The sequence below is a fragment of the Homalodisca vitripennis genome, chromosome 8 (genome assembly GCF_021130785.1).
Source record: "Homalodisca vitripennis isolate AUS2020 chromosome 8, UT_GWSS_2.1, whole genome shotgun sequence".
In the NCBI taxonomy this organism is placed as follows: Eukaryota; Metazoa; Arthropoda; class Insecta; order Hemiptera; family Cicadellidae; genus Homalodisca; species Homalodisca vitripennis.
In genome coordinates, this window is record NC_060214.1 from 21,978,678 (window position 1) to 22,000,456 (window position 21,779).

General features: G+C 36.6%; 2 protein-coding genes across 7 annotated transcripts in view; one reads left to right on the top strand and one right to left on the bottom strand.

The window, feature by feature from the left end:
• LOC124367417 overlaps positions 1–20,866 on the bottom strand; it is a 40,167-nt gene extending 19,301 nt beyond the window's left edge. Inside the window, exon 1 of one of the 2 annotated variants that reach the window (XM_046824220.1) lies at positions 20,691–20,866. In XM_046824220.1, coding sequence (XP_046680176.1) covers positions 20,691–20,712 — 22 coding nt within the window. In that variant the 5' untranslated portion in view covers positions 20,713–20,866. The remainder of the gene's footprint in view (positions 1–20,690) is intronic. The other variant, XM_046824221.1, reaches the window with a different exon arrangement.
• Positions 1–21,779, top strand: part of LOC124367412 (amyloid protein-binding protein 2) — a 257,150-nt gene that overhangs the window by 37,164 nt on the left and 198,207 nt on the right. The gene's annotated exons all lie outside the window — the stretch shown is intronic.

Below are 21,779 nucleotides of genomic sequence, written 5' to 3' on the forward strand. Positions count from 1 at the left end.
ACAAAAAGGTTGGGCTGACAATGCAATTTTTGATTTTAGTTGATTCTAAGCTAAAAACTTAAGCTAAGTGATTCTAAGCAAACCAACAACTGATGACTCTCAACTGTGACATGTTTTGCGCTCCCAGCTTGGGTAAGCGCATCTTTAAAGTGGTCGTGCTCCCTTATGCGTTGACGGATTTCGATCGAAAAAGAACCGTTGGAATTGTTAAAAAAAATTCAAAATAGTTGGTATATTTGACAATTTTTATAACTAATGTAAAACAGCTGAAACCTATCAAAAGATAAAACGTTTGCTGCTCACAGCTTGTGCAAGCGTACCTTTAAAGTGGTCGTGCTTATGCATACCTTGACGGAGTCCGTTGAAACTAGTATCGTTGAAATTGCAATAAAATTCTCAAAATAGTTAGTGTCTAGTACATTTTTTATAACTATACTGGTTTTTTTTTTATTATTTGACTTTGAAAACCTTCAACAGACGCCAATTTGTTCACATTAAAGAAAATAACACAATCATTTTATTTTTATTTCCCTTTTATCTATTCAAACTTAAGTGCCAAATTTGGGTTCTTTAGCTTTACTAGTTTTAGAGACAATCATTAGTTAACAAAAATATAAAAAATTGTGGCTAAACTAAGTGGAAATTGGAAAAATATTCTTTTTACCTTAGAATTACACACATACTTATAAAATACTAAGCCAGCCCAACCCTACGTACACTAGCCTACTGAAAAACCCAAAGATAAACTTGTATCTCGTAACCTTGTTGTGAGAGAAAATGTTCATTCATATCTATTAATGAACAGAAATTTGATCAATAATGATTATGTGAGGCTTAGTAAAACTAAACCTAACTTTTTCCTTCTCAGTTACTCTTTTTTCCTTCCAGAGTTTTTATCCTTTATCTAGAGTCCTCTGTTATTGAACATTCTATATTGTTATTATTTTTCTAGGTCTATTCTTGTCATTGTTGATTTTTTATAACTGTTGTTAAATTTTGCTATTTATTTGCTTATTGTTTTATCTAACTAATTCGTATTTTGTTGTGAAATTTAAAATGTTATTATCTCACTGAATTGAATTTTAAATTGTAATTTAAACTTAGTTGACCTCATTTTCGATACAGCTTAAGGACACATACATCTGTACTTGTCACTTGTGTTATACCTGTATTTCTGACGATGTTATTTGCAAACCGGCCTAAAGAAAAATAAAGTAGCCTACTGATTACTGATTATCTAGACCTCCCATGAATAATATGACAGATAGTCGGGGGTTCCGTGGTAACTCTTTGCAAGGATGTGCCGAATTATGTTTGGACATTTAATTAACAATAATTTTATCTGTACGTAAAAGTTTTCCCATTGTGCAAAGGGATATGCATGTGTATGTATAAAATAACAACAATTGTGCAAGATTCTATGTAAAAATGCCAGAAACTCAAGAATTCCACTTTACTTTTCGCAAATGGGCACCCAAGGACATATAGGTTTACGTATTCCGTAATCTTAACTCATATACAGTCATTCTTCTCCATGGAAAAGGTGTAAAGAATAACGTAAACGCGAGAAATTGGTAACCTTCTTTATTGAATGAGCTTGCTTGTGGTTGTTTACAAAATAATAAGTAAAGAAAGTTAAGAAATGTAAAACGAACGTCGCACAGTGCAGTAACTGCGCAGTACAGAACTCCAGCTCTCCAGTTTATCAAGAATTCTGCTCACGTAATTACATCGTTCCGCGAAGGAATGGAATGCGCTGCGCTTATCAAGGCGGCGCGGCGTTTGTCGCAGGACTGACGCTGCAGATTACGAAACCCGTGCACTCATGCTTCTTAGAATTAGGCCATCCAGTTGCAAGAATATCCAACAGCATTTCTTTCTCTTCCTCACTCGTCCTTTACATACGGCGATATATTGTAAAGAAGCCTTCGTAGTTTTGCGGATATTGTAAATTATACACGAAATGATATGGATATTCGCTGAGCGTTAGCGAAGCCTATCACTCCAGGAACTGAAAAACATCGCTTCTGTCTGTCTGTCTGTCTGTCCGCACGATTTGTAACAAAAAGGTTGGGCTCGCTATGTATTACCACATTCCGTGTGTGATTTTAAGCTAAAAATGAAGAATGTTCTCCAAACAACTGATATCTATCAAAAGACAAAATGTTTGCTGTTCACAGATTGTGCAAGCGTACCTTTATAGTGGTTGTGTTTGCTTATGCCTTGATGGATTCCGTTGAAACTAGTACCGTTGTAATTGCAATAAAATCATCCAATATGTTGGTGTCCAATAAGGGGGAGAGTCGATACAGTACAAAGTCAATGGTACTGATAAAAAGTGCAAGGGTTACAGACAACAGGATTCGAACCTGCGCTATCTCTAATTTTCACTATACAAGTCCAACGTCTTAGACTGCTCGGCCATGAGCACTCCCAAAACTATAGCCTACATTTAACATTTTCAGGTAATAAATATATACAATTCAACTTCTGGAATAAATGTTTTACCGAACTACAATAAGAACACAATGGTTGTAGATTCAGTTATCAGACGAGAATGGCGACTCTAGATAAACAATGGCAAACGATAATAAATAATAGCAGTTTAGAAGAAAAAATAAGAACAAATATCTTTTTGTGTTGATAAAACAACCTTCGTCATTGCAATGCTATCTAAATATCGTCTCTAAACTTGATTGTATGTTATAACAAATGAATCATTTGACGACGTTATGACGTTCAATTTTGAACGACTGCCAGTACAACGGTGGTCCGTGTCGTTCATGGCTACCAACTTCAGAGCATAATAATACCCAAATATCAATATACTGTTAACACATACACACACGCGCGCGCGCGCGCACGAATATATATGAGAATTAGTAAGTGCACAAAATAGTACATTTTAAAAATATTTATGATTATTTAGTGAAAATACACTTCGCGCAACTTTGGCACGTATGTTGATTGCGATATGAATGAAGTCCATTGTGTTTATAAATATAAATTGTGATATCAAATTCCTACGCAGTTGAGAAAGGATGTCTCTGACTCTAATCCACGCTTCATTTTATTTAGTAGTAAATTTGTAGTGCAGTAGTTCTCATTTTATTCAAAATCAGACAAAAACATTGAAATAAAAATATTTTAACAAACATTCGCGGTTGACGAAGTTTTATTTGTCAACAAAGTGAAAGTTTGAAAGCGTTCACTGCACCATACATATTATGTGTATAAGCAATAACTGTACAGAATTTAGATGTTTCTTATCAATGAAAGAATTATTATACGCTTAAAAAGTCCAATACGTCGACAATCCATATTTTGTATTATACTAGGACTATCCAGAAAGTAACAGAAGATTTGAAATAAAAAAATAACCAACTGAAATAGTAAAATTTTGTTATATACATTTAAAAGCCACACTCTAAGGCTATTTTTTAACGTAATCCCCGTTTCAACTGAGACACATACCATAACGTGAGACAAAATTTTCGATTCCAGCTTTGTAGAAATCTGCCGCATGAGATCTTAAGCAATGGTTAACGCCAGTATACTTTGTGCATTAGAACATTACAATACAAAGATTCCGTTTAAAAAAGCATCAAACAGCTATTCTCTGAATCCAAAATCCCAACAATTATTTTGTTTAATGGTGGGCAGTTCTATATAACTGATATATAATCGTGATTCCAATATTGCTGTTTTGTAGACCTTCCTAAAAAGAAAATATTGACGAAATCCCCAATAAAACTAATTTACATAAGAGGCAAGACAGGCAACATGCCAGAGGTGGCATATGTAAAACAACTTCATTGATCGCAGGTAAACAAGCTTGAGAAAAGCTTTGTAGCGTAAGTAATCAATCCCGCCTGTCATTCATGGGACGTAGTCACTCTACAAGTAGTCCTGTTTGTTGTTTTACGACCTGAAGTACGCTAGACAGGTCCACGTCATCACTCCCACCTCTTTATGAATGAACTGTGCCGTATTCTCGCCTGCCATTCATAAGTACGGTAGCCTACTACGGTCTCCCATTTCATTTTAATTCTTTCAGTTGTAAGTACTAAACGACGTCATATTGACTTACATACGATTGGAATGACTGTCATTGATAATTACAACCAAAATTAATTAAACTGGTTTTAAAGTTAAGAAAATAATATACAACAACGCTCAACCCTCAAATTATATAAAGGAAATGAAATTTAAAATGAATTCTTACAAGACCATTCACAACTTTCGTGTTTCGTAGATTTACATAAACCAAGAACTGCATCGTGGACGATCTTCAAACAGTAAAAGTTTTTTCATTCTTTTTATCTAAAAAAAAGGAAAAGCCGACCCCTTTTTAAGCCTTAATCTGCCCGTCCCATGGGCCTCTGGCCTGTGCGAAGATATTATCAAACAGAATAAAGGGGAGAGTCAATACAGTATAAAGTCGATGGTACTGATAAAAAGTGCACCGGTCTCAGACAGGATTCGAACCTTCGCTATCTCTAATTCAGACTCAAAGTCCACCGTCTTAGACCGTTCGCCATCGCACTCCCCAATCCTACCTATTTAAATACCTATTTAATTAGCCTATTCAATTACAATGGGATCGATCTACTTCAGTCCTCCGTAGTAGGACAGAAGACTATACTAGAGCAAACCCACTGTAATTACAGAGATTGCTTAGTAATATTATGATTTTTAATTAAGTTGAATAAAACAAACTTTTCTCTTTGCAGAACGTTGCCACCTCTTGGCTTATGTAAATATATGACCGTATGTTACAAAATACATACTTCAAATGAAGTATTGCTCTTTCATAAATGCAGAACTAACTGAATTTGGGCACAATACAAATATTAACATAATCTCAATACAGAATTAGCGCGATACCAGTTTTATTACGATAATGAAGACCTTTTCGGCCTCTATATTCGTGGTTTCCAAAATTCGGCCCCACCGGCTGATCGCCCCAGCAGGCTGAAACTAACGCAAGCCCTACCTATCACCTACGTATTATACTTACCACAACCTACCACCCCACCACCCTATCACCTAAGATTCTTAATGCTGATATTTATTTACAGAAAGAACGGTTTCATAAGTTTCCAATAACCCTTTTCCCACAAAACACAAATTAGGGTAAAATGGAATGGTGACAATACATTTTAAGTAGTGAAATACATACCTATACCTTAGTAGAGGTGCAAAAGCTATGTTACGATGAAAATTTTAATACCCTTTACAGCCATTAAGCGTGATACACGATAGTGAAAAACAGTTCTGCGAAAGTTATAGTTGTTATCTTGAAGCAAATGCACTAACGAGGATAGCAGAACGTGTCTGTTTCATGGGCGAATGCTTTCTAGCGACCCTGACCACAGTACAGAAATAGCTTGTGCCTCACTGGAGCAACCGTTCACTGCGCAATCCAACAGTGAAGCCTAGTGCTGCCATTGATAGAATCTGGAGCATCACTAGCAAATTCTGTTGGGTGGCCCTCCACAGTAACCTCAGTGACCTCCCTCCATGATTGGATTATCTTTGCAGCAGTCTACCATGGAAGAGAACCGTCCACTATGAAAGCCATTGTTGGCAATTCGGAGTTACCAAATCATTTCCATGAGCATCACTAAATTCACTCACTCTTTTTTCCGATCTCAACGATGAATAAATCGGCCTATCAATCGATCAGTAGGGTTCAGTAGCCCACATGAGCATAGAAGCCAACGTTTACACGTCATGACATTCAAACCTGAGTCTGGTTTGGTTGAGTAAAAGGTAGACCTCTTAAAGAAAATTTCAAAAGTCTTTTCATTCACACCATTCGTGTGGATACGAAAACAAGTTGAGGATGGAAATGAAATGGACAGAACGTCGTTAAGGATGCTAGTAATTTCATTGCTGGTACATTTTTATTTACCCAACTAAGTCAGGTGGACGGCAACGCCGTGCAGCCCCTACAGCTCTGGTAGTCATCCACCAGTCGAAGTTCTTATGGAAAACCCTAGTTGAAAAACCCATGAGCAATCAAGACGAGAGACCAAGAGATTTCGCGCCAAATGGTGGTGCACGATGTTATTTGTTATATCATAGACATAACCCAACTAAAACGTCATTAGTCTACCAGACTTCTCTTTCAGAGAATTGATATTTAGGTTGGGCAAGGTACGTGAAAAGTGAAACAACAAATTCTACGCCTTCGCCTTTCAAATACCTTCCTCCATTTTAGTTCACAAGACGCGAGACTGGTCTAGAACCGGCCGGCACATTCTGCCGGGTCTTGTAAACGTGCATTATCAGCATGCCTTGCAGACCTGCTCGCCGCCGAAGACCACTCACTAACCGGTTTGTTGTGGCGTTCAGTGCAGGAAGTAGCCTTGCGATGAGATCACTCCCATGACGCCATCTCTGACTCCAGTGCCGTGCCCATTTGAGCTTCAGGGTGCTCCTCTATAGCCCAAGCTATACTCAAATCTTTGAGACCTTCTACGAAATGCCAAAGAGGTGAGATGTACACAGGATTCCTTCATTCAAATTTTGAATTATTCATTCTCTGCAATTTTTCATCTAGATGGCGACGGAGATCTTGCAAGAATAGTAGAGACCAGTTGGTACCGATCGCTCAAAAATCGGATGATGTGCAGAAGAAATAACATGACACTGAGGATACACCCTTGAACCGTAATTTGTACACAGAGATGATTCTGGAGACCAGTTGAAATCTTCTCACACTGTGAAAGACTCCTTGATAATAAAAGTACACCAGCCATTGAAAGCCGATAGCACAATCCAGAATAACAAGACTGAATGAAGCATTCCTACTTCCTATGCTTTCATTATCTTATTTGTATTTAGTTCCGAGGCTCACCACTTCTATCATGCAAATCGTTCCCTGCCATAGTCTGGTTCACATTAAAGCATCTCTAGAAAATTGCTGGCGCATAAAATGAATTACTTTAGAAGAAACAGACCGGAGAAAAAGATCTTCAAGGTCGCCTAGTAACGATAGACAACAACGACGCCATTATTCACAATAATGGTTCTTCCACTTTATTCTTTCACCTCACTCCCTTGTACAATAGAATTTCTAATAATTTCGAACAAATAATATAAATTCGACTTTTCTACCGCGCTTGATTTTTTTTTACAGTAAATTTTTTACAGTTTTTATATTGCAAACGTTTCATATTCTATAACCACAAGTAATGTGTAATTAATTCTCAGCTCCCGAAAATTCCCTAATGTGCTTTGGATTTTTATACCGATTCATTAAGCAGACAACTGTGTGCAAATCCTGCATTTTTGTTGTGGCGTCAGCAACTAAAATATTACTATAGTGTAAACATTTTCAGAGTTTCAAGCTGTTGTGTTTCCAAAATTCAAACGATGAGTTTTGCGCGAAATGCAAATTTACCTATACTAAAGTGGACTGGAGTAAGCCTTATACTCAGCCTAGAGCTATGCAGGGTTCGGGTTACAGGCTGGGTAAAAAAGCCACTGCATTCTTTAACCGCCTATGGTTGGCTTCGCTGGCCATGGATACCGGATACTTCCGGTACTGATGAAATGCAGCTCTTGCTATTATACGGCGTTTGCTCTCGGGATGGGGTACAGCTCGAGGGACGTCCCTCTAACTGACGCAAATCAACAAGACAGGAAAAAACGGAAACGAAATATCATAGAAAAGTAAATATGACTGTCAAGGAGCTGGCCTTGCGTTGGTTAATGTTATATAAGTCACACACAAAAACGCTCAGTGGTTCATCTTTAAAAGTCCTACTGTCAATAAATAACCTCAAAACCTGAATTAGGAAACAAATAAGTCCAGGGCTTTTAAAGAATTATATTCCACGACTCTTCATGTGATCGTAGACAACACAATGCATACATGTATTACAAGTTGAGCTTCTTAAAGTTACAGAAGGAAAATTATTTCTCTAACTGTTGGGCCACATGCGTTGAAAAATTAAGTAAACAAAAACAAAACTAAATTATCAAACCTAAAACTCACAATGTAGAATTTAAAAAAACCATATAGTAACCCGTAAAAGGATAATATTTTTCGTAAATTTGCAATCGTTTATGACACAAACATATTTTTTCTAATTGTCCAACGTCAATAATAAGGCTTTAGCAATCCGTCATGAACAAACTAGACCGCTATACTAGTGTGGCTTAAGTCGGAACGGTCGGTTATAAACTACAATACTATTAGTTTGGAATTTTCCAACGAAGTAGGTCGCCTTCAAACTGGGCCACGTAACTTGCTGTTTAGTTAGTGACCTAGTTTATCGAGCAATGATACCCGTCAAACTGGCCCACTTCGATTGGACAGCTCCAAACAAGGTGTGCCACTGATATTCAATAACTTGTCTCATCTACAAAGAGGGAAAACTGGCCACTATATTTAGGCCAGTTGAGTCGAACACTTTTTCAAACACAAAGAACCCACCAAACTGGCCCACTTCGATTTTGGATAGTCCCGGTGATCTATTACATTTTAGGCAATCCACGAAGAGGGCACCTCTACAAAATAATAAGCTTTTTTGTAATCGACCAGACGGTTTGACAGGGGGTCCACGCAGGCCCTATAGGGATATGCGTAGAGTAGCTGGTTGTTGACCATGGTACTTTTAATGTATCTGATGTACACCTACGGTCAATCTGTAACTAGGTTTTGATATTATGTCCTGTTTAGTTTTATTTTGCAATGTTCATTTATATCCTTTCAACCTCAAATATTGTTTGACTAACTCAAGGTACATTAATTTAGCCTCTTCTTCCGAGCAAGGGATTCGGACCGGGGACCTTTTCACCACAAATACTATAAAAAACCCTAGATAATTGAGTACACGATGTCTTAATGCAAACATAAAAGCGCTTGCATGAGCAACAGGAAATAATTTGTCCAGGCATTTCCTCTCGTGAAGGCTAAGCCAAGGAAGTCAGCACTTAACTTTGTAAAACAGATGGGTCACTTTACTTCTTCCGCGTCCGGAAACAAGATGGCGGAAGTGGTCTACAACAGATGGCAGTACAAGTGGTGACTTGATCACGTCGTCGCTGCCCACCGCCCACTAAATCCACCCTTTTGTTGCGCAATACCGGAGATATTGAACTGTTTATGTCCTTGCCCTCGAGTCCTCCAATCGTCTTTAGAAGTAGCGGAGAATTTTCGAGAACAACGTAAAACGCCTTAAAAACTATTAAACACAACAAAACAGAACCGGAAGTGGGTAAATGGTGCTAATACCACACGGACGAAGGTTTGGCGTAATTTTAATAAACGGATGAAATGACCATAACCTCAACTTTTAGATCGTATACTTATCTGTAAAATCAATTCGTAACCAAAGCCCGCACGTTTAACCTACAAAATTGCTCTATTCACATTTAATAGGACGAGTTGAGGTAACGTTATCACGCCTACTATGACCTTGAGTGGTGACCTCTGTTGTAAATTACAGCTGTGATAGCCTGTAATCGCTCGGTTCCATGTGGGCTCAGGGTTGTCCTAGGCCTTCCTATTACATTGTACAGTCGGAGTTTTAATTATAGACCTCTGACCTTGCAGAACGACTGTCCAGTTAAACAAGTTTTAAACATTTGCTCCTTTGATCCCCCGCACGATCATTTAGATAATGTTTTCTCCCATATATTATTTTATTTTAACGATACTTCATAAATATCATTATTAGATTTGAACATTTTGGGCAAAAAAATTTCGGAAAAGAGAATATGACTCGTTAGTTCTACTCTGTGACACATTTTCTTACACTGTAGACTATAAATATAAAATAAGTTGATAGTTGCTGCGTACATTTCTGAGCAAATCCAAGCCCAGTTACTGACATTTTAAGTATTTACTAAGTTTCTATATATTTGGTAGTTTTGTCTAATATGAATCTGTTCACTGCGATCTAGTAATTTTATAAAGCCATTATTTGACAAAACTTCGTTTTCTTACTATTTGTTGGAAATAAATAAATTCAAAATTTACATAAATATTGGGATTTGAGTTGGATCGGATAATTTTTGTACTTCTGAGTAATCGCCGTTTTTTAAGATAACTTGTCTGAAGGTACAAAAAAGTTTTGTACGAGAAATTACAGCCATTTAATTTGGCAACTTTTGTACCTACGAAAATAATGGCTGAATGTAACAATATTAATAATTTATAACAGTATGAATTTTACAAACAATGTTTCGAATGAGTTGTACCTTACGAAATTACATTTTAAGTATAAAAATATGCCATTCCTTTTGGCCATTATTCCACATAAACACTGTCAGTTTTTTATCATCAGCCGTTTTTGTACGAACGTTATTTAAAGGTAACCAAAAATAATATTTAAAGTCTTAAGAATCCTCCTGGATTAATAAAAAAGTATTTTTTCCCTTTATTCAGAGACGGCATTCCAATGGGTTGTGACTAAATTTATTTCGAGTAAAAATATTAAACAAGTAATTTAAAACTTCTCTTAAACTTGAAAATCGGGTTTTTACACATTGATTTAAGCAACGTTGGGTCTTGGGTCTAAAATACAGGCCAAATTTTAAACACCATCCGCAGAATAACAAACAGTATTATATTAAAATTTTAGCCTCAGATTCATAGATACACATCATGTGTGTACAAGATTTAAGTACATACAAGGTGAGGATAAAGTCCGAAGATAAAGTCCTACAAAAGTAGAACTTTGCAAGGAATCACAATAACGTCTGCTATGGAGTATCCGTAGGCAAGACAACCACTAAAAGCTATGGTATTTTAAGCAGCCATCTTGAAATCAGCCAACCTTTAATTTGGGTAGAATTGTTCAAATAGGCCTTTCTTTTCAGATCACGTTGCAAGTCATTTCAAACCTTTTCAACAGCCATCTCGAAATCCACAAACTTGAATTTGGGTTTCCTTTCAAACGGGAAAGGAGGTCATATGGCTCATAATTCGTAATTGCCTCAATTTCGACTGTTTTAGGGAATTGTCCAGACACTAACCTCACCTTATAGGTAATAAATTACTTTTACGATAGTACTATCAACAGCAATAGTGTCGAAGGACAACTGCAAGCGCACTTTACTTAATTACTTGATTACTGCGTCACAGAGAATCCACGAAATGGTAATTAGTAACACGCTAAGAGTGTATTACCTTTACCGCAGTGAATGTTACTTCACTGTGTTTTATGCATGTAACAGCAACAACAACAAAATTCGTCTGTTAAAAAAACTGGAGTTTTATTTAAATTGATTTTTTCAACTAATATCAAACATAAAAACTTTGGTTTTAACGACATTAAACAATGTATATGAAAATGTAAGGAGATATATTCTAATGTGCACAGTCGTTATACTGAAATAGAAGTACGCAATAAAAACCCCGATAGTAATTTACATCATGGTACAAAAAGGCAACCGATGCGGAAGCTGTACAAATACGATAACGTAGCAGTAAGTCAACTGGTGATTCACTGCAATAATGGACTTTATTCGCTATCTACCAATTAAAGATTTAACAGCCTCATGCCTATTCAGTTTGAATACAGATTAAATTATTCATATCCCTGTAAACATTCAAGAACAACATGTTCAATACATGGGCACTGTTGTAAATAGTTTATAGGTACGTTTTAATACAAGATAACCAACATTTAAGTCACATTGGTGTTTATTTAAGTAATTTATATATCAGTCGTTATAAATAAATTAATACGGTTATTCATTATTAAGTGTACTCTATTAATGGCGCAATAGTCTGAATGAGTAATTAGTTTCAAACAAGCCTTACTTGTGAAATGGATATAACATAACCTCACTTTCCTAAGTTTATAAAGGATTATTCACAAAAAACGTTTCAGCAAAACCTCTTTGGACATTCTTATTGATCTTGGGGTCAGTCCCTTTCGTTACAAACGTGTTCATCATAGATACCGAGTAGAGAAACTGCATAGAATGTCCATTCTAAATTTAAGTAAGATATGTTAAATTGTTCGAGGCCCAGACCAGTGGCTTGGTTTACTGATTCCATCCTAGGGCATAGCTCCACTTCGTCGATCTTTGATCGAATCATGGTTTGATCAGAAGATCAACCTATAAATAAGTAATAGTCAAGTTTTGTTAGAGGTTTTTCAATACCAAAACTTCTAATTTAATTATTGTTGAACATCGTTCTTTTATCGTGGAGCTCTACTTTCCTCCGAATAGTATCGAATTGGGTTGTATTACGAACTTAAATTTTCTTATGTGCATATATGTAAAATTGTGTATAATAAATGTATTGGTCTTGTACCAGTCCTTATGTGAAATGTTCACGAACTCTACAACAGAATGTGAATGCATGACATTATATTGACACGCCTGACCTAACCTAGAATGTAGCGTCATGCGACCTTTACATCCACTTCCACTAGCACGCCAAGAGATGATTGTGCTGGGCTGGCAGTTTGTTGCATGTAGCCTTGCCCCGCCCTGTCACTTCTCTCCAGTTTTTCTCCTCCAACACCGATCGCTGTGGGGCGTCTATTTTCACACAAAGTGTATTCCGACACAAAATTAACGATGGATATTTACAGTGGGTTGTTATATAGTTGTAAACCTCTCAGATAGCGTATATGAGTGTAATATTAATCATTTATTGGTATTGTATTCAGGAACGTAGCAAGAACATTGAGACTCATTAAAAAATCACTTGTTGCACCCATACCTCATTGTTTTAGGACATAATTACAATAGATAATATGCATAAAAAACAAAAATTGTCAAACTAGGGTAATTCGAAAAATTTTTAACTCAAAATGTTTGATTGTTGAACTTCTTTCTGGTCCCTTAAAATGTATATACAATCATTATAGAATCAGCATAGTTCAAATTATTGAAGAACTCGATTATTATTGGTTCTTCAGCTTAGAATTATCCAAGATTCACTGTACTTTTTTATGCTTATCATTATAGAATCTGCATTGTTCGAATTGTTGAATAACTCGATTATTATTGTTTCTTGAGCTTTGAATTATTCAAGTTTCACTGTACTTTTTTATGCTTCTGTTAAAAATAGGATAGAATAGAATATGTATTTATTCCTTCCATTATTTTACATAGTTTTGTACACAATCGAAACTTAGCTCGGCATTTCTAGCCATCGAATCAAGTAGAGATGGCTAGCACAAAAGGAATTTGACGAAAAAGTCTCTTATAGTCTAAGTAAATTAAAACTTGGCGGTCCACTACAAAAATGTCCAGAATATTCTTTTATATCACACAAGGCTGTTGTGGGATATTGAATTATCTAAACCCCTTGAAAGAGCACTCTCAGATTTTCGTAATCGGTGCCACTTAGGCGTCCGTACTTTATTACTGAATTCGCCACGGCCATAGAAGATCGAGAGTAATATCGACCTATGCTGATGTATTGAGCACTAAACCAAACAGAAATGACTTCCATTAGTTACGAAACATGCATGACTCATGCACAGCAGCGCTGGCCTCGCAGTTTCCTCAATTGGCCACAATAATATGAAGGTCACGGGTGTCGGCACGGTGACAGAAACATAGATAGCGTGCGTAACCGACATATACACGGAACTCTACGAATAAACTCTAAAGTGCCTCCTACGTACTCCTGAATTTAGCAAATTATTTCAGCAATGGGGCGTTTGGGTTGTGAAGAGAAGATCTGTCGTCCTAATTGTGTTCCTTTTCGAACCCAACTTCTTATTATTTTCCCTTTTTGTTTTGTTGTTCATTTCCAACGCTACCAACAGTGGGCATATCATAAAATTCTCCATGGTGTGCAAACAGCTGTAGAACTGTACGGGTAATCGGGAAGGAAGGATTACGTGGGCTGCAGAAGGAGTAGTACAACAGTGCCTTCAATTCTCATCGGACTAAGAGGCCAAATACCTACTACCATCACTCATCTTTTTGTAAGAACCACAAAGATATCTATTGAAGGGATCAATAAATTTGCTTCATCTCCATCTATGACTACAAAAAGAGGAAGCTTCAAAGAGCCGAACCGAAGTCTCCATAAACTAAAGCGCTTTCTTACTCAGGACCATTCCAATCCATGCAATAAGTCTACATAAATCCCATGGTAGTCGCTTTCTGCATCCTTAGTTTCAGTCTAAAAAATCCAAGCGAACAATCCTACACCTTACCTGAACTTTCAGGACGGAAATTCAAGTTTGTTGCATAGAAAATGTGGACTATCATCCTGATAGAGTCAGCTAGAGGAGTGGTGTTGAATATGCAAGACAGGTTCATCACCACAAATCGCCGCGGCAGGCGTGGTCAGGACATCATCCTAGAAGATCTCTGTCTTCCCTAGGCGACATCTACCTTCAGGATCTGATTGGACTCGTTAAGGATCAGGGATTCACTAAGCTTTAAAATCATCGCTAATGTATTACACAAAATGTTTGAGATGCACAATAAATTGGTGGTAAACTGTAGGTTAAAAGTGAATGCAACTCTGAAACAATATTAAACATGGTTTAAAAAGTTTAATCCAATAAATATTTTGAACATAAAATTTCACATTCCGAGGGTGAGATGTGATTGTAAATTTATATTGCAAACCATTACATTACACCAAGTGGTTACTATAAACTAACACTTGTACGTACTTCAAAGAGAGATAGAGTTAGGAATCTCACAGGTAAAACAAAGTGTTGTGTTTTAAAATTCACTACTTGTGGGAAGTAGCTTGCAGCAAGTACTGTCATATTACAGAACGGGTTTTGAACGAGACACGCGAGAAGCACCGTCCAAAAGACACCCACCATGATGGAGGTTTAAAATGTGATGTCGTTGAAAGTTAAATGCTGTGCAAACATGATTTTTGTGTTTTGAATGTTTAAACAGTGGTGTTAAAAAAACAGTTCGTCCATAAAGGACAGCGATACGGTGAACAAGTTCGCTCTACTTTAAATATCGTTTAGCTTCACTGTTTTCATTCTTTAGCAAGAAACTTTGATAACCATTCATTTTAAAAGCATTGTTTATTGCCCTACATGTGTAATACACTACGGACTCATCAGGGCCTTAGGAAAATAGTGTGAGAGAAAGGTCCTAGAAACTTGGTATATAGTTTCCTGTTGGTCTAAGAGAGAAAGAACCCTATTGATTTCTGGGTCAAAAAGTTTAAGGAAAGTCCGTTTGTGCAATAACACTTGACGAAAGGTACTATAGAATTTAAACTCGGTGTAGCTTCCTCTTGGTACAAAGATGACTATTGATTTATTAGTAATAATGAAAAGAGCAGTCCGTCTGTGATAAATACTAAAAAAAAGATCCTAGAGACTCGATTCTTGGTAAATGGGCTTTTGTTAGTCCAAGGATGAAACCTATTGATTATGAGGTCCAAAGTTCTAAGGGAAATCCGTATATTTGTCTATCTGTCCATCTACTTGTCTGTGCGGTATTTCTTGATAAAATGATCCTAGAGGTTGGGAGCATACATTTTTCTTGGTCCAAGGATGAAACTATTGATTTTGACGTCTAAAGTTGAAAAGGAAGTTCGTATATGTCCGTCCGCTTGTCTGCAATAACTCTTGATAGAACGAGCCTAGATTCTGGGACCATTCGTTCTTCTTGGTCCAAGAATGAAACTATTGATTTTGACGTCTAAAGTTGAAAAGGAAGTTCGTATATGTCCGTCCGCTTGTCTGCAATAACTCTTGATAGAACGATCCTAGAGGCTGGGAACATACGTTCTTCTTAGCCCTAGAATGAAGCTATTGATTTTGACGTCCAAAACTCAAAAGGAAGTTCGTATATGTCCGTCTGCTTGTCTGCAATAACTCTTGATAGAACGATCCTAGAGGCTGGGAACATACGTTCTTCTTGGCCCTAGAATGAAGCTATTGATTTTGACGTCCAAAACTCAAAAGGAAGTTCGTATATGTCCGTCCTCTTGTCTGCAATAACTCTTGATAGAACGATCCTAGAGGCTGGGAACATACGTTCTTCTTGGCCCTAGAATGAAGCTATTGATTTTGACGTCAAAAACTCAAAAGGAAGTTCGTATATGTCCGTCTGCTTGTCTGCAATAACTCTTGATAGAACGATCCTAGAGGCTGTGAACATACGTTCTTCTTGGTACAAGGATGAAACTATTGATTTTGACGTCCAAAACTCAAAAGGAAGTTCGTATATGTCCGTCTGCTTGTCTGCAATAACTCTTGATAGAACGATCCTAGAGGCTGTGAACATACGTTCTTCTTGGTACAAGGATGAAACTATTGATTTTGACGTCCAAAGCTCAAAAGGAAGTTCGTATATGTCCGTCTGCTTGTATGCAATAACTCTTGATAGAACGATCCTAGAGGCTGGGAACATACGTTCTTCTTGGTCCAAGGATGAAACCTATTGATTTTGAGGCAACACCGCCTCAGATATCGTCGGACTATTTTTGTGCGGGTTAACACTAATGACGTATCCAAGGAGGGCGGGGGTTTTGGTGTTACCTCCCCCACTCCCCACAATGGAGTCTCGTTGGGGGGGGGGGGGAATTAGGTAGCTGATAACTACCTAATTTTATTCATACTAAATATGTCACAGTCATAGTTTTTTGGGGTTGTTCCATTGCCCATATATATATATATATATATATATATATATATATATATATATATAAACGACCAATTCCCTTTAACCCTTTTGAGAATTCTGGATAATTCACTAAAATTCAATATTTGTATCGCAATCGTGTATGGTATACAATTTTAGGTTTATTTAATTTATTTAATACGATTTCCTACAAACGAAGATACATCTATGACTAATTTTTCGGCTTCACAACCAGTTTCTTCCACATTTGGTCAAATACCGCTATTTTGCGGTAGGGTCAGAGGGGTATAGGGACAAAACATGTTGAGCAGTCGGGACATCTCTATCCCCCCTGGAGCAAAACACAATCCCCCCTCTTTAAATAAATAATTAATGCTAATCTAACTGAAAAGCAGAAACAATATGGTATCCCATCATAGCAAACTGCCTCCATCATCCACAGAGAATCTGTGATCGTAGGTTGATTAACCCGAATCAGACAAATGCGTGGTAGCCTACTCATCAGGAAGTGGCAGAGTAGAATGGCCTAGTGTCTGTAATAATTCTCGTTGACAAACTAGGGTGACTCCAGAGAAGGTTATTGCGCATGGCGTTGCCAGACAGGCCTTGACCTCAATATTAACGTGTGCGTGTGCGAGACTCCCTTGTCATTGCTTAGCTAAGAATGTACTTTGCTAGAATATAAACATTCACACACTTGCAATAATGTTATTCTACATTCAGTTTGAAGGTATGGAAACATCAATCTATCAAATGAACGAACATTTCTCTACCGTCCTTTACTCTTAATACAGTACAACATTTCTTACGGGAATGACTGTTGAATATTGTTATTGCAACTCGAGTTAAAAAATTAAAAAGAATAAGAAGATCTTCTCAGGAGGACTGGAATATGAGAGGGCAGTAGCGCTACAAAAACAGAATATTCAAATAGACAACACATGAACTGTTTTGGAAAGGTGGCATTGTTACTTGAGTTGGTCATATAAGGCCATGGCCGTATATAAAGAGGGGGCTTAGGAGGCCCATGCCCCCTCTCAAAATTTAAAAGACATGCTTTTAAATTGCATTTAGTAGTTTTTTAAAGCTAGAACACATTTATGAGATCTTAAAGCTCACCAATTTCCCGAAGTGAACATGTTTTTGGAGGGTATAAAATACATCGTAAACAACCATGTGTGTCAGCCCCCTCTGAAATATTTTACCCCTCTTTATATACGCTACTGAAGACGACCGATAGAGTACGAGCATAGAATAATGATCTTATCGTAGATTACAATAAGACCAAATAGATGGGCTATGCCTATCTTGCCAACATTGGGGCAGGTGAAGCCAGGTCCGCCATGTTGTCGTGGGATAGAAACTCAAAACTACGCTCCGATTAGTGTAAAAATTCAGTTCTCCCGTTTCAATCAACTCGTGATCTACCCTACTTAGAATAAAGAAAATACTTTGAAACTTTGTATGAGTAAAGCCAATAAGCTATGGATGCCTGTGGTATCATTCAAATGTTCAAAAAAATTATTTTTGCAATTTAAATAATTAAATAAAGTCGAGAATTATGTTTACATTTTAAAAACTTGACATAAAAAAGTTAGTCGGCTGCTACTTTTGCCGTTTTTTGGTCAGGCAAGTTTAAAAACGGTGGAAAATGTTGTTGAATAGTTGAAGTTTTCGGAACATATTTTCTTTTTTAATTAGCTCTTATAGTTTGGCCAGAAAGTTATTGTTTGTGAGACGTTAGTTAACGAGTGCCGCGACCGCTTGGAGCTCAACGCTCCGTGCCGGGCCATCTGTTTCCTCGTATCGTACATTATAGCATATTATAAAAAGTGAGTAGAACACCCTTTATTTGTACTTGTTTACAGTAATTACTTCAAATAAAATCACATAAGTTATGTAATTAAGGAAGGAATTCAATCTGAGTCAATACTCTAAACAAGTACAACTAAGAGTTTATTTGCTATTTATTTTTTACATATATACTATAATATGAACAAAGTTTGTATATGTGGGTAAATTATTAGATGAGGGAAACATGACTTTAAACCTTATAATCCTTCAGCTCAAAATATCCCAAAATAAAAAATATCTAAAGTTTATGTTTACATATTGTAACAAAGTGTATAAAGGTTTAATAAAATATTTTGTTAAGTCTGTAAACATTTATTATACAATTAGTAAGGCAATAAGTAAGATTTATAGATGAATTATAATAAAGTATGGAAAATTACTTAAATGTACAATAAAATATAGTTTCAACTTTTCAACTCAGTTAATTAATTGTAACTAATCTGTAATACTCAGTTGAGAAGAGGAGGAAGTTTTAAGTCATATATTATAAATGTTAGTTTATTGACCTTCGTTTATTGACGCTTTATCAAAAAGTCCGAATTCTGAGAAATTGATCCTGAAGGAACAATCTTCTGGTTGAAAGTTTAATTTTTCCTTTTTATTGAAACATCCAAAAGCAACAAATGACATAGGCATTGTGTGTGTTTGTGAAGACAACATCATCCACAACATAAACAAGTTAAACAAGAGTAAACTACAAGATGTTTAGCAACACGCCGGAAGCACACGCGTCAGTAAGCGGAGTGTATAGCAGGTCACTACAGTAAGCTCGACAAGAGCGAAGTGATGAGCGGGGGTGCAAGGCGACGCTCCTCAGTAGGGTGACTCACGCCCGCGCCGCCATATTGTTGAGTATTAGCCGCTCCGCAGTGGCTTCACCTGCGAGCACCCGATGTCCTATCTATTGGTCTTATTGTAATCTATGGATCTTATAGCATCATATAATATATTGTGTTACTCTAAGGCACCTTGCAGATTACAAAGGATATAGACAATTTTATTTAACCGACGTTATGGTGAATAATTTCCCAATTCATAATTTAAAGCTCCAATAAAGTTACTATTAGAAAACATGTCATCAAACTTAGACAACATGTTTGGAACGATAATCCACATTAATTCGCCTCTTGTAGAAGTCCTAATTTATTTACTTACCACCAATATTTTTCTACATAGATTAGATTGACTTGTTTGCCAACTAAAATCTGTAGAGTTGTATTATACCAAAATACAAAGGACATAACCTCAAGTTCAATCAAGTACAACCCTTTGTGTACCGGATTGTTATCTTACAGCAGTGGCGTAGCTAAGTGGGAGATGAAGAGGATTTACACCTTCCCCCCCACACACTAAAGTTCTAAGAATATAAAACATTCCTATAACAGCCATCCAATATGTTTGAAATCCAGTAGTTAAATGTTTAATTTGAATCAAGCTTTTTTAATATATTTTAATTTTATTCATATTTATTTTACACATCCCAGTTTGATGTGCCCTTCAATCAGATTCACCCCCCCCCCAAACCAAATCCTAGGTACGCCACTGTATTACAGCTCTTTAAATTGAGACTGGATAATGTACACCTTCCCCTCTGACAATTAAAGAAGTAAAACACTCCTAATAATTAAATAATTATAATACAAATAACTTTAAACTCATTCTATTAATAGGATAGGCGGAGGTGCTAAATGAAGTAAATTAAGCAAAAAATTAAATTGCTATTTTACTGACACCGTAAATATGACATGTATTAATATTGATAAAACATAATATTGGACAGTTGACAGCTGTTTGTTTTAGTCCGTATGTTGTTAAGCTGCAGCAGAAAACGTCAAAAAGTTAATATTAGGATGTAAAACCTGACGTGGCGGTAGAAATCTTGTTGAAATGTTCTCTAGAAATAGATTCTATACCAAATAAATTAAATACAATAAAATTGTGAACCTTATATCATTACATTAGTATTACATTTTTTCAAAAATTGGTAAAAATACTGAATATTATATCTTTAATCTACTATGATCGTGTGCGTGATTTACAAAATCGTGTAAATACAGACAGAATTTAAAAATTAAAAGTAAAAGGATTGCGTGTATGCAATATTATTAGTTATGTACGGAGTTTTAAAAACGAAATATTATTAGTACTACGTGTAAAGTTTATTCCTATATCACTAGCCTGTCATAAACAATTATGTCTTTATAATTTATTTAACTAAAACAGTACAAAAATAATTATTAAATCGTCATTCTGCATGTTACGATACTTACTATCACCGAATCCGCCGAACATGTTGGTCTGATGCAGGTGACGCACGCACAAACAGATGCAGAAACAGACGGGTCTATACGACAAGCAAAGCTTACTGTGGCTGGCGAACTGAACGAACTCAGTGACTCACTCACACTGGCGAAGTAGCGGACAGCTGTTTGCAGTAAGCAAGGTTATGTCCGGCCTATGGCGTCGTCGAGTCGCATCCCCTCCCTTACACTCTGCGCAAGTGCGATTCTAATCGATTTACTTTAAACGGAATAATCTTTTTCTTTAATCACATGTGTATTTGAATTAAGTTTTTTTAATAGTATAAACGTAATGGTCAATGCAGTCATGGCAGATTTATTCGATTGTTTAATCTAACAACAGATCAGCTGTTGTACGATGACCACGCCTTGCAGCGATCTCTGTGACCTTGAGGTCGTCTTCGACTTGCGACACACAGCTGGCTTGCCCGCCGAGTATCAGGCGCGCAGAGAGAGGCAGCGGCATTTTGCGAGTTTTCGCGACAGAAATTCCCGCCAGATCCCTACTCCCTTTCCCGCCTACCCCGCGCTCATTTTACTACAATAATTGATTTCGTAACGCTATTGACTCATGTAGCCTATGTGTTTGTTTCCGGTTTATTAAATAGTGTGTGAGTGAGATGAAATACAATACAAGCTTACGCTATGCCTACTATCTTTATTGTTCAGTCCTATGTCTAATGAATATGTACGTACTAAAAAACAAAATTAAACTAGGAGTTATATGACGTCACGTTAATATGAAAAGACGTAATTTAATATGTTAGAACGTAAATACAAAATAAATTCTGGAGAGTCTCCATGTTAAAGACATATTTAGGAGTTTAGTGATAAGACAAAACTCAGCACATTAACAAACTTAAACAGTCCGAAATATTTTAATATAATAATCTCTCGCTTACAAGTTGTTATCGATGTAAATCTTTAACCAATGTTTTACTATAATAATCATTTGGTATTATACAGGGTGTCCTGTAAGCCTCTGGACAAAGGTATACCACGTTATTGCTCAGGTCAAGTGAGACATATTTCACCATATGAACATGGGTCTCTGATGTT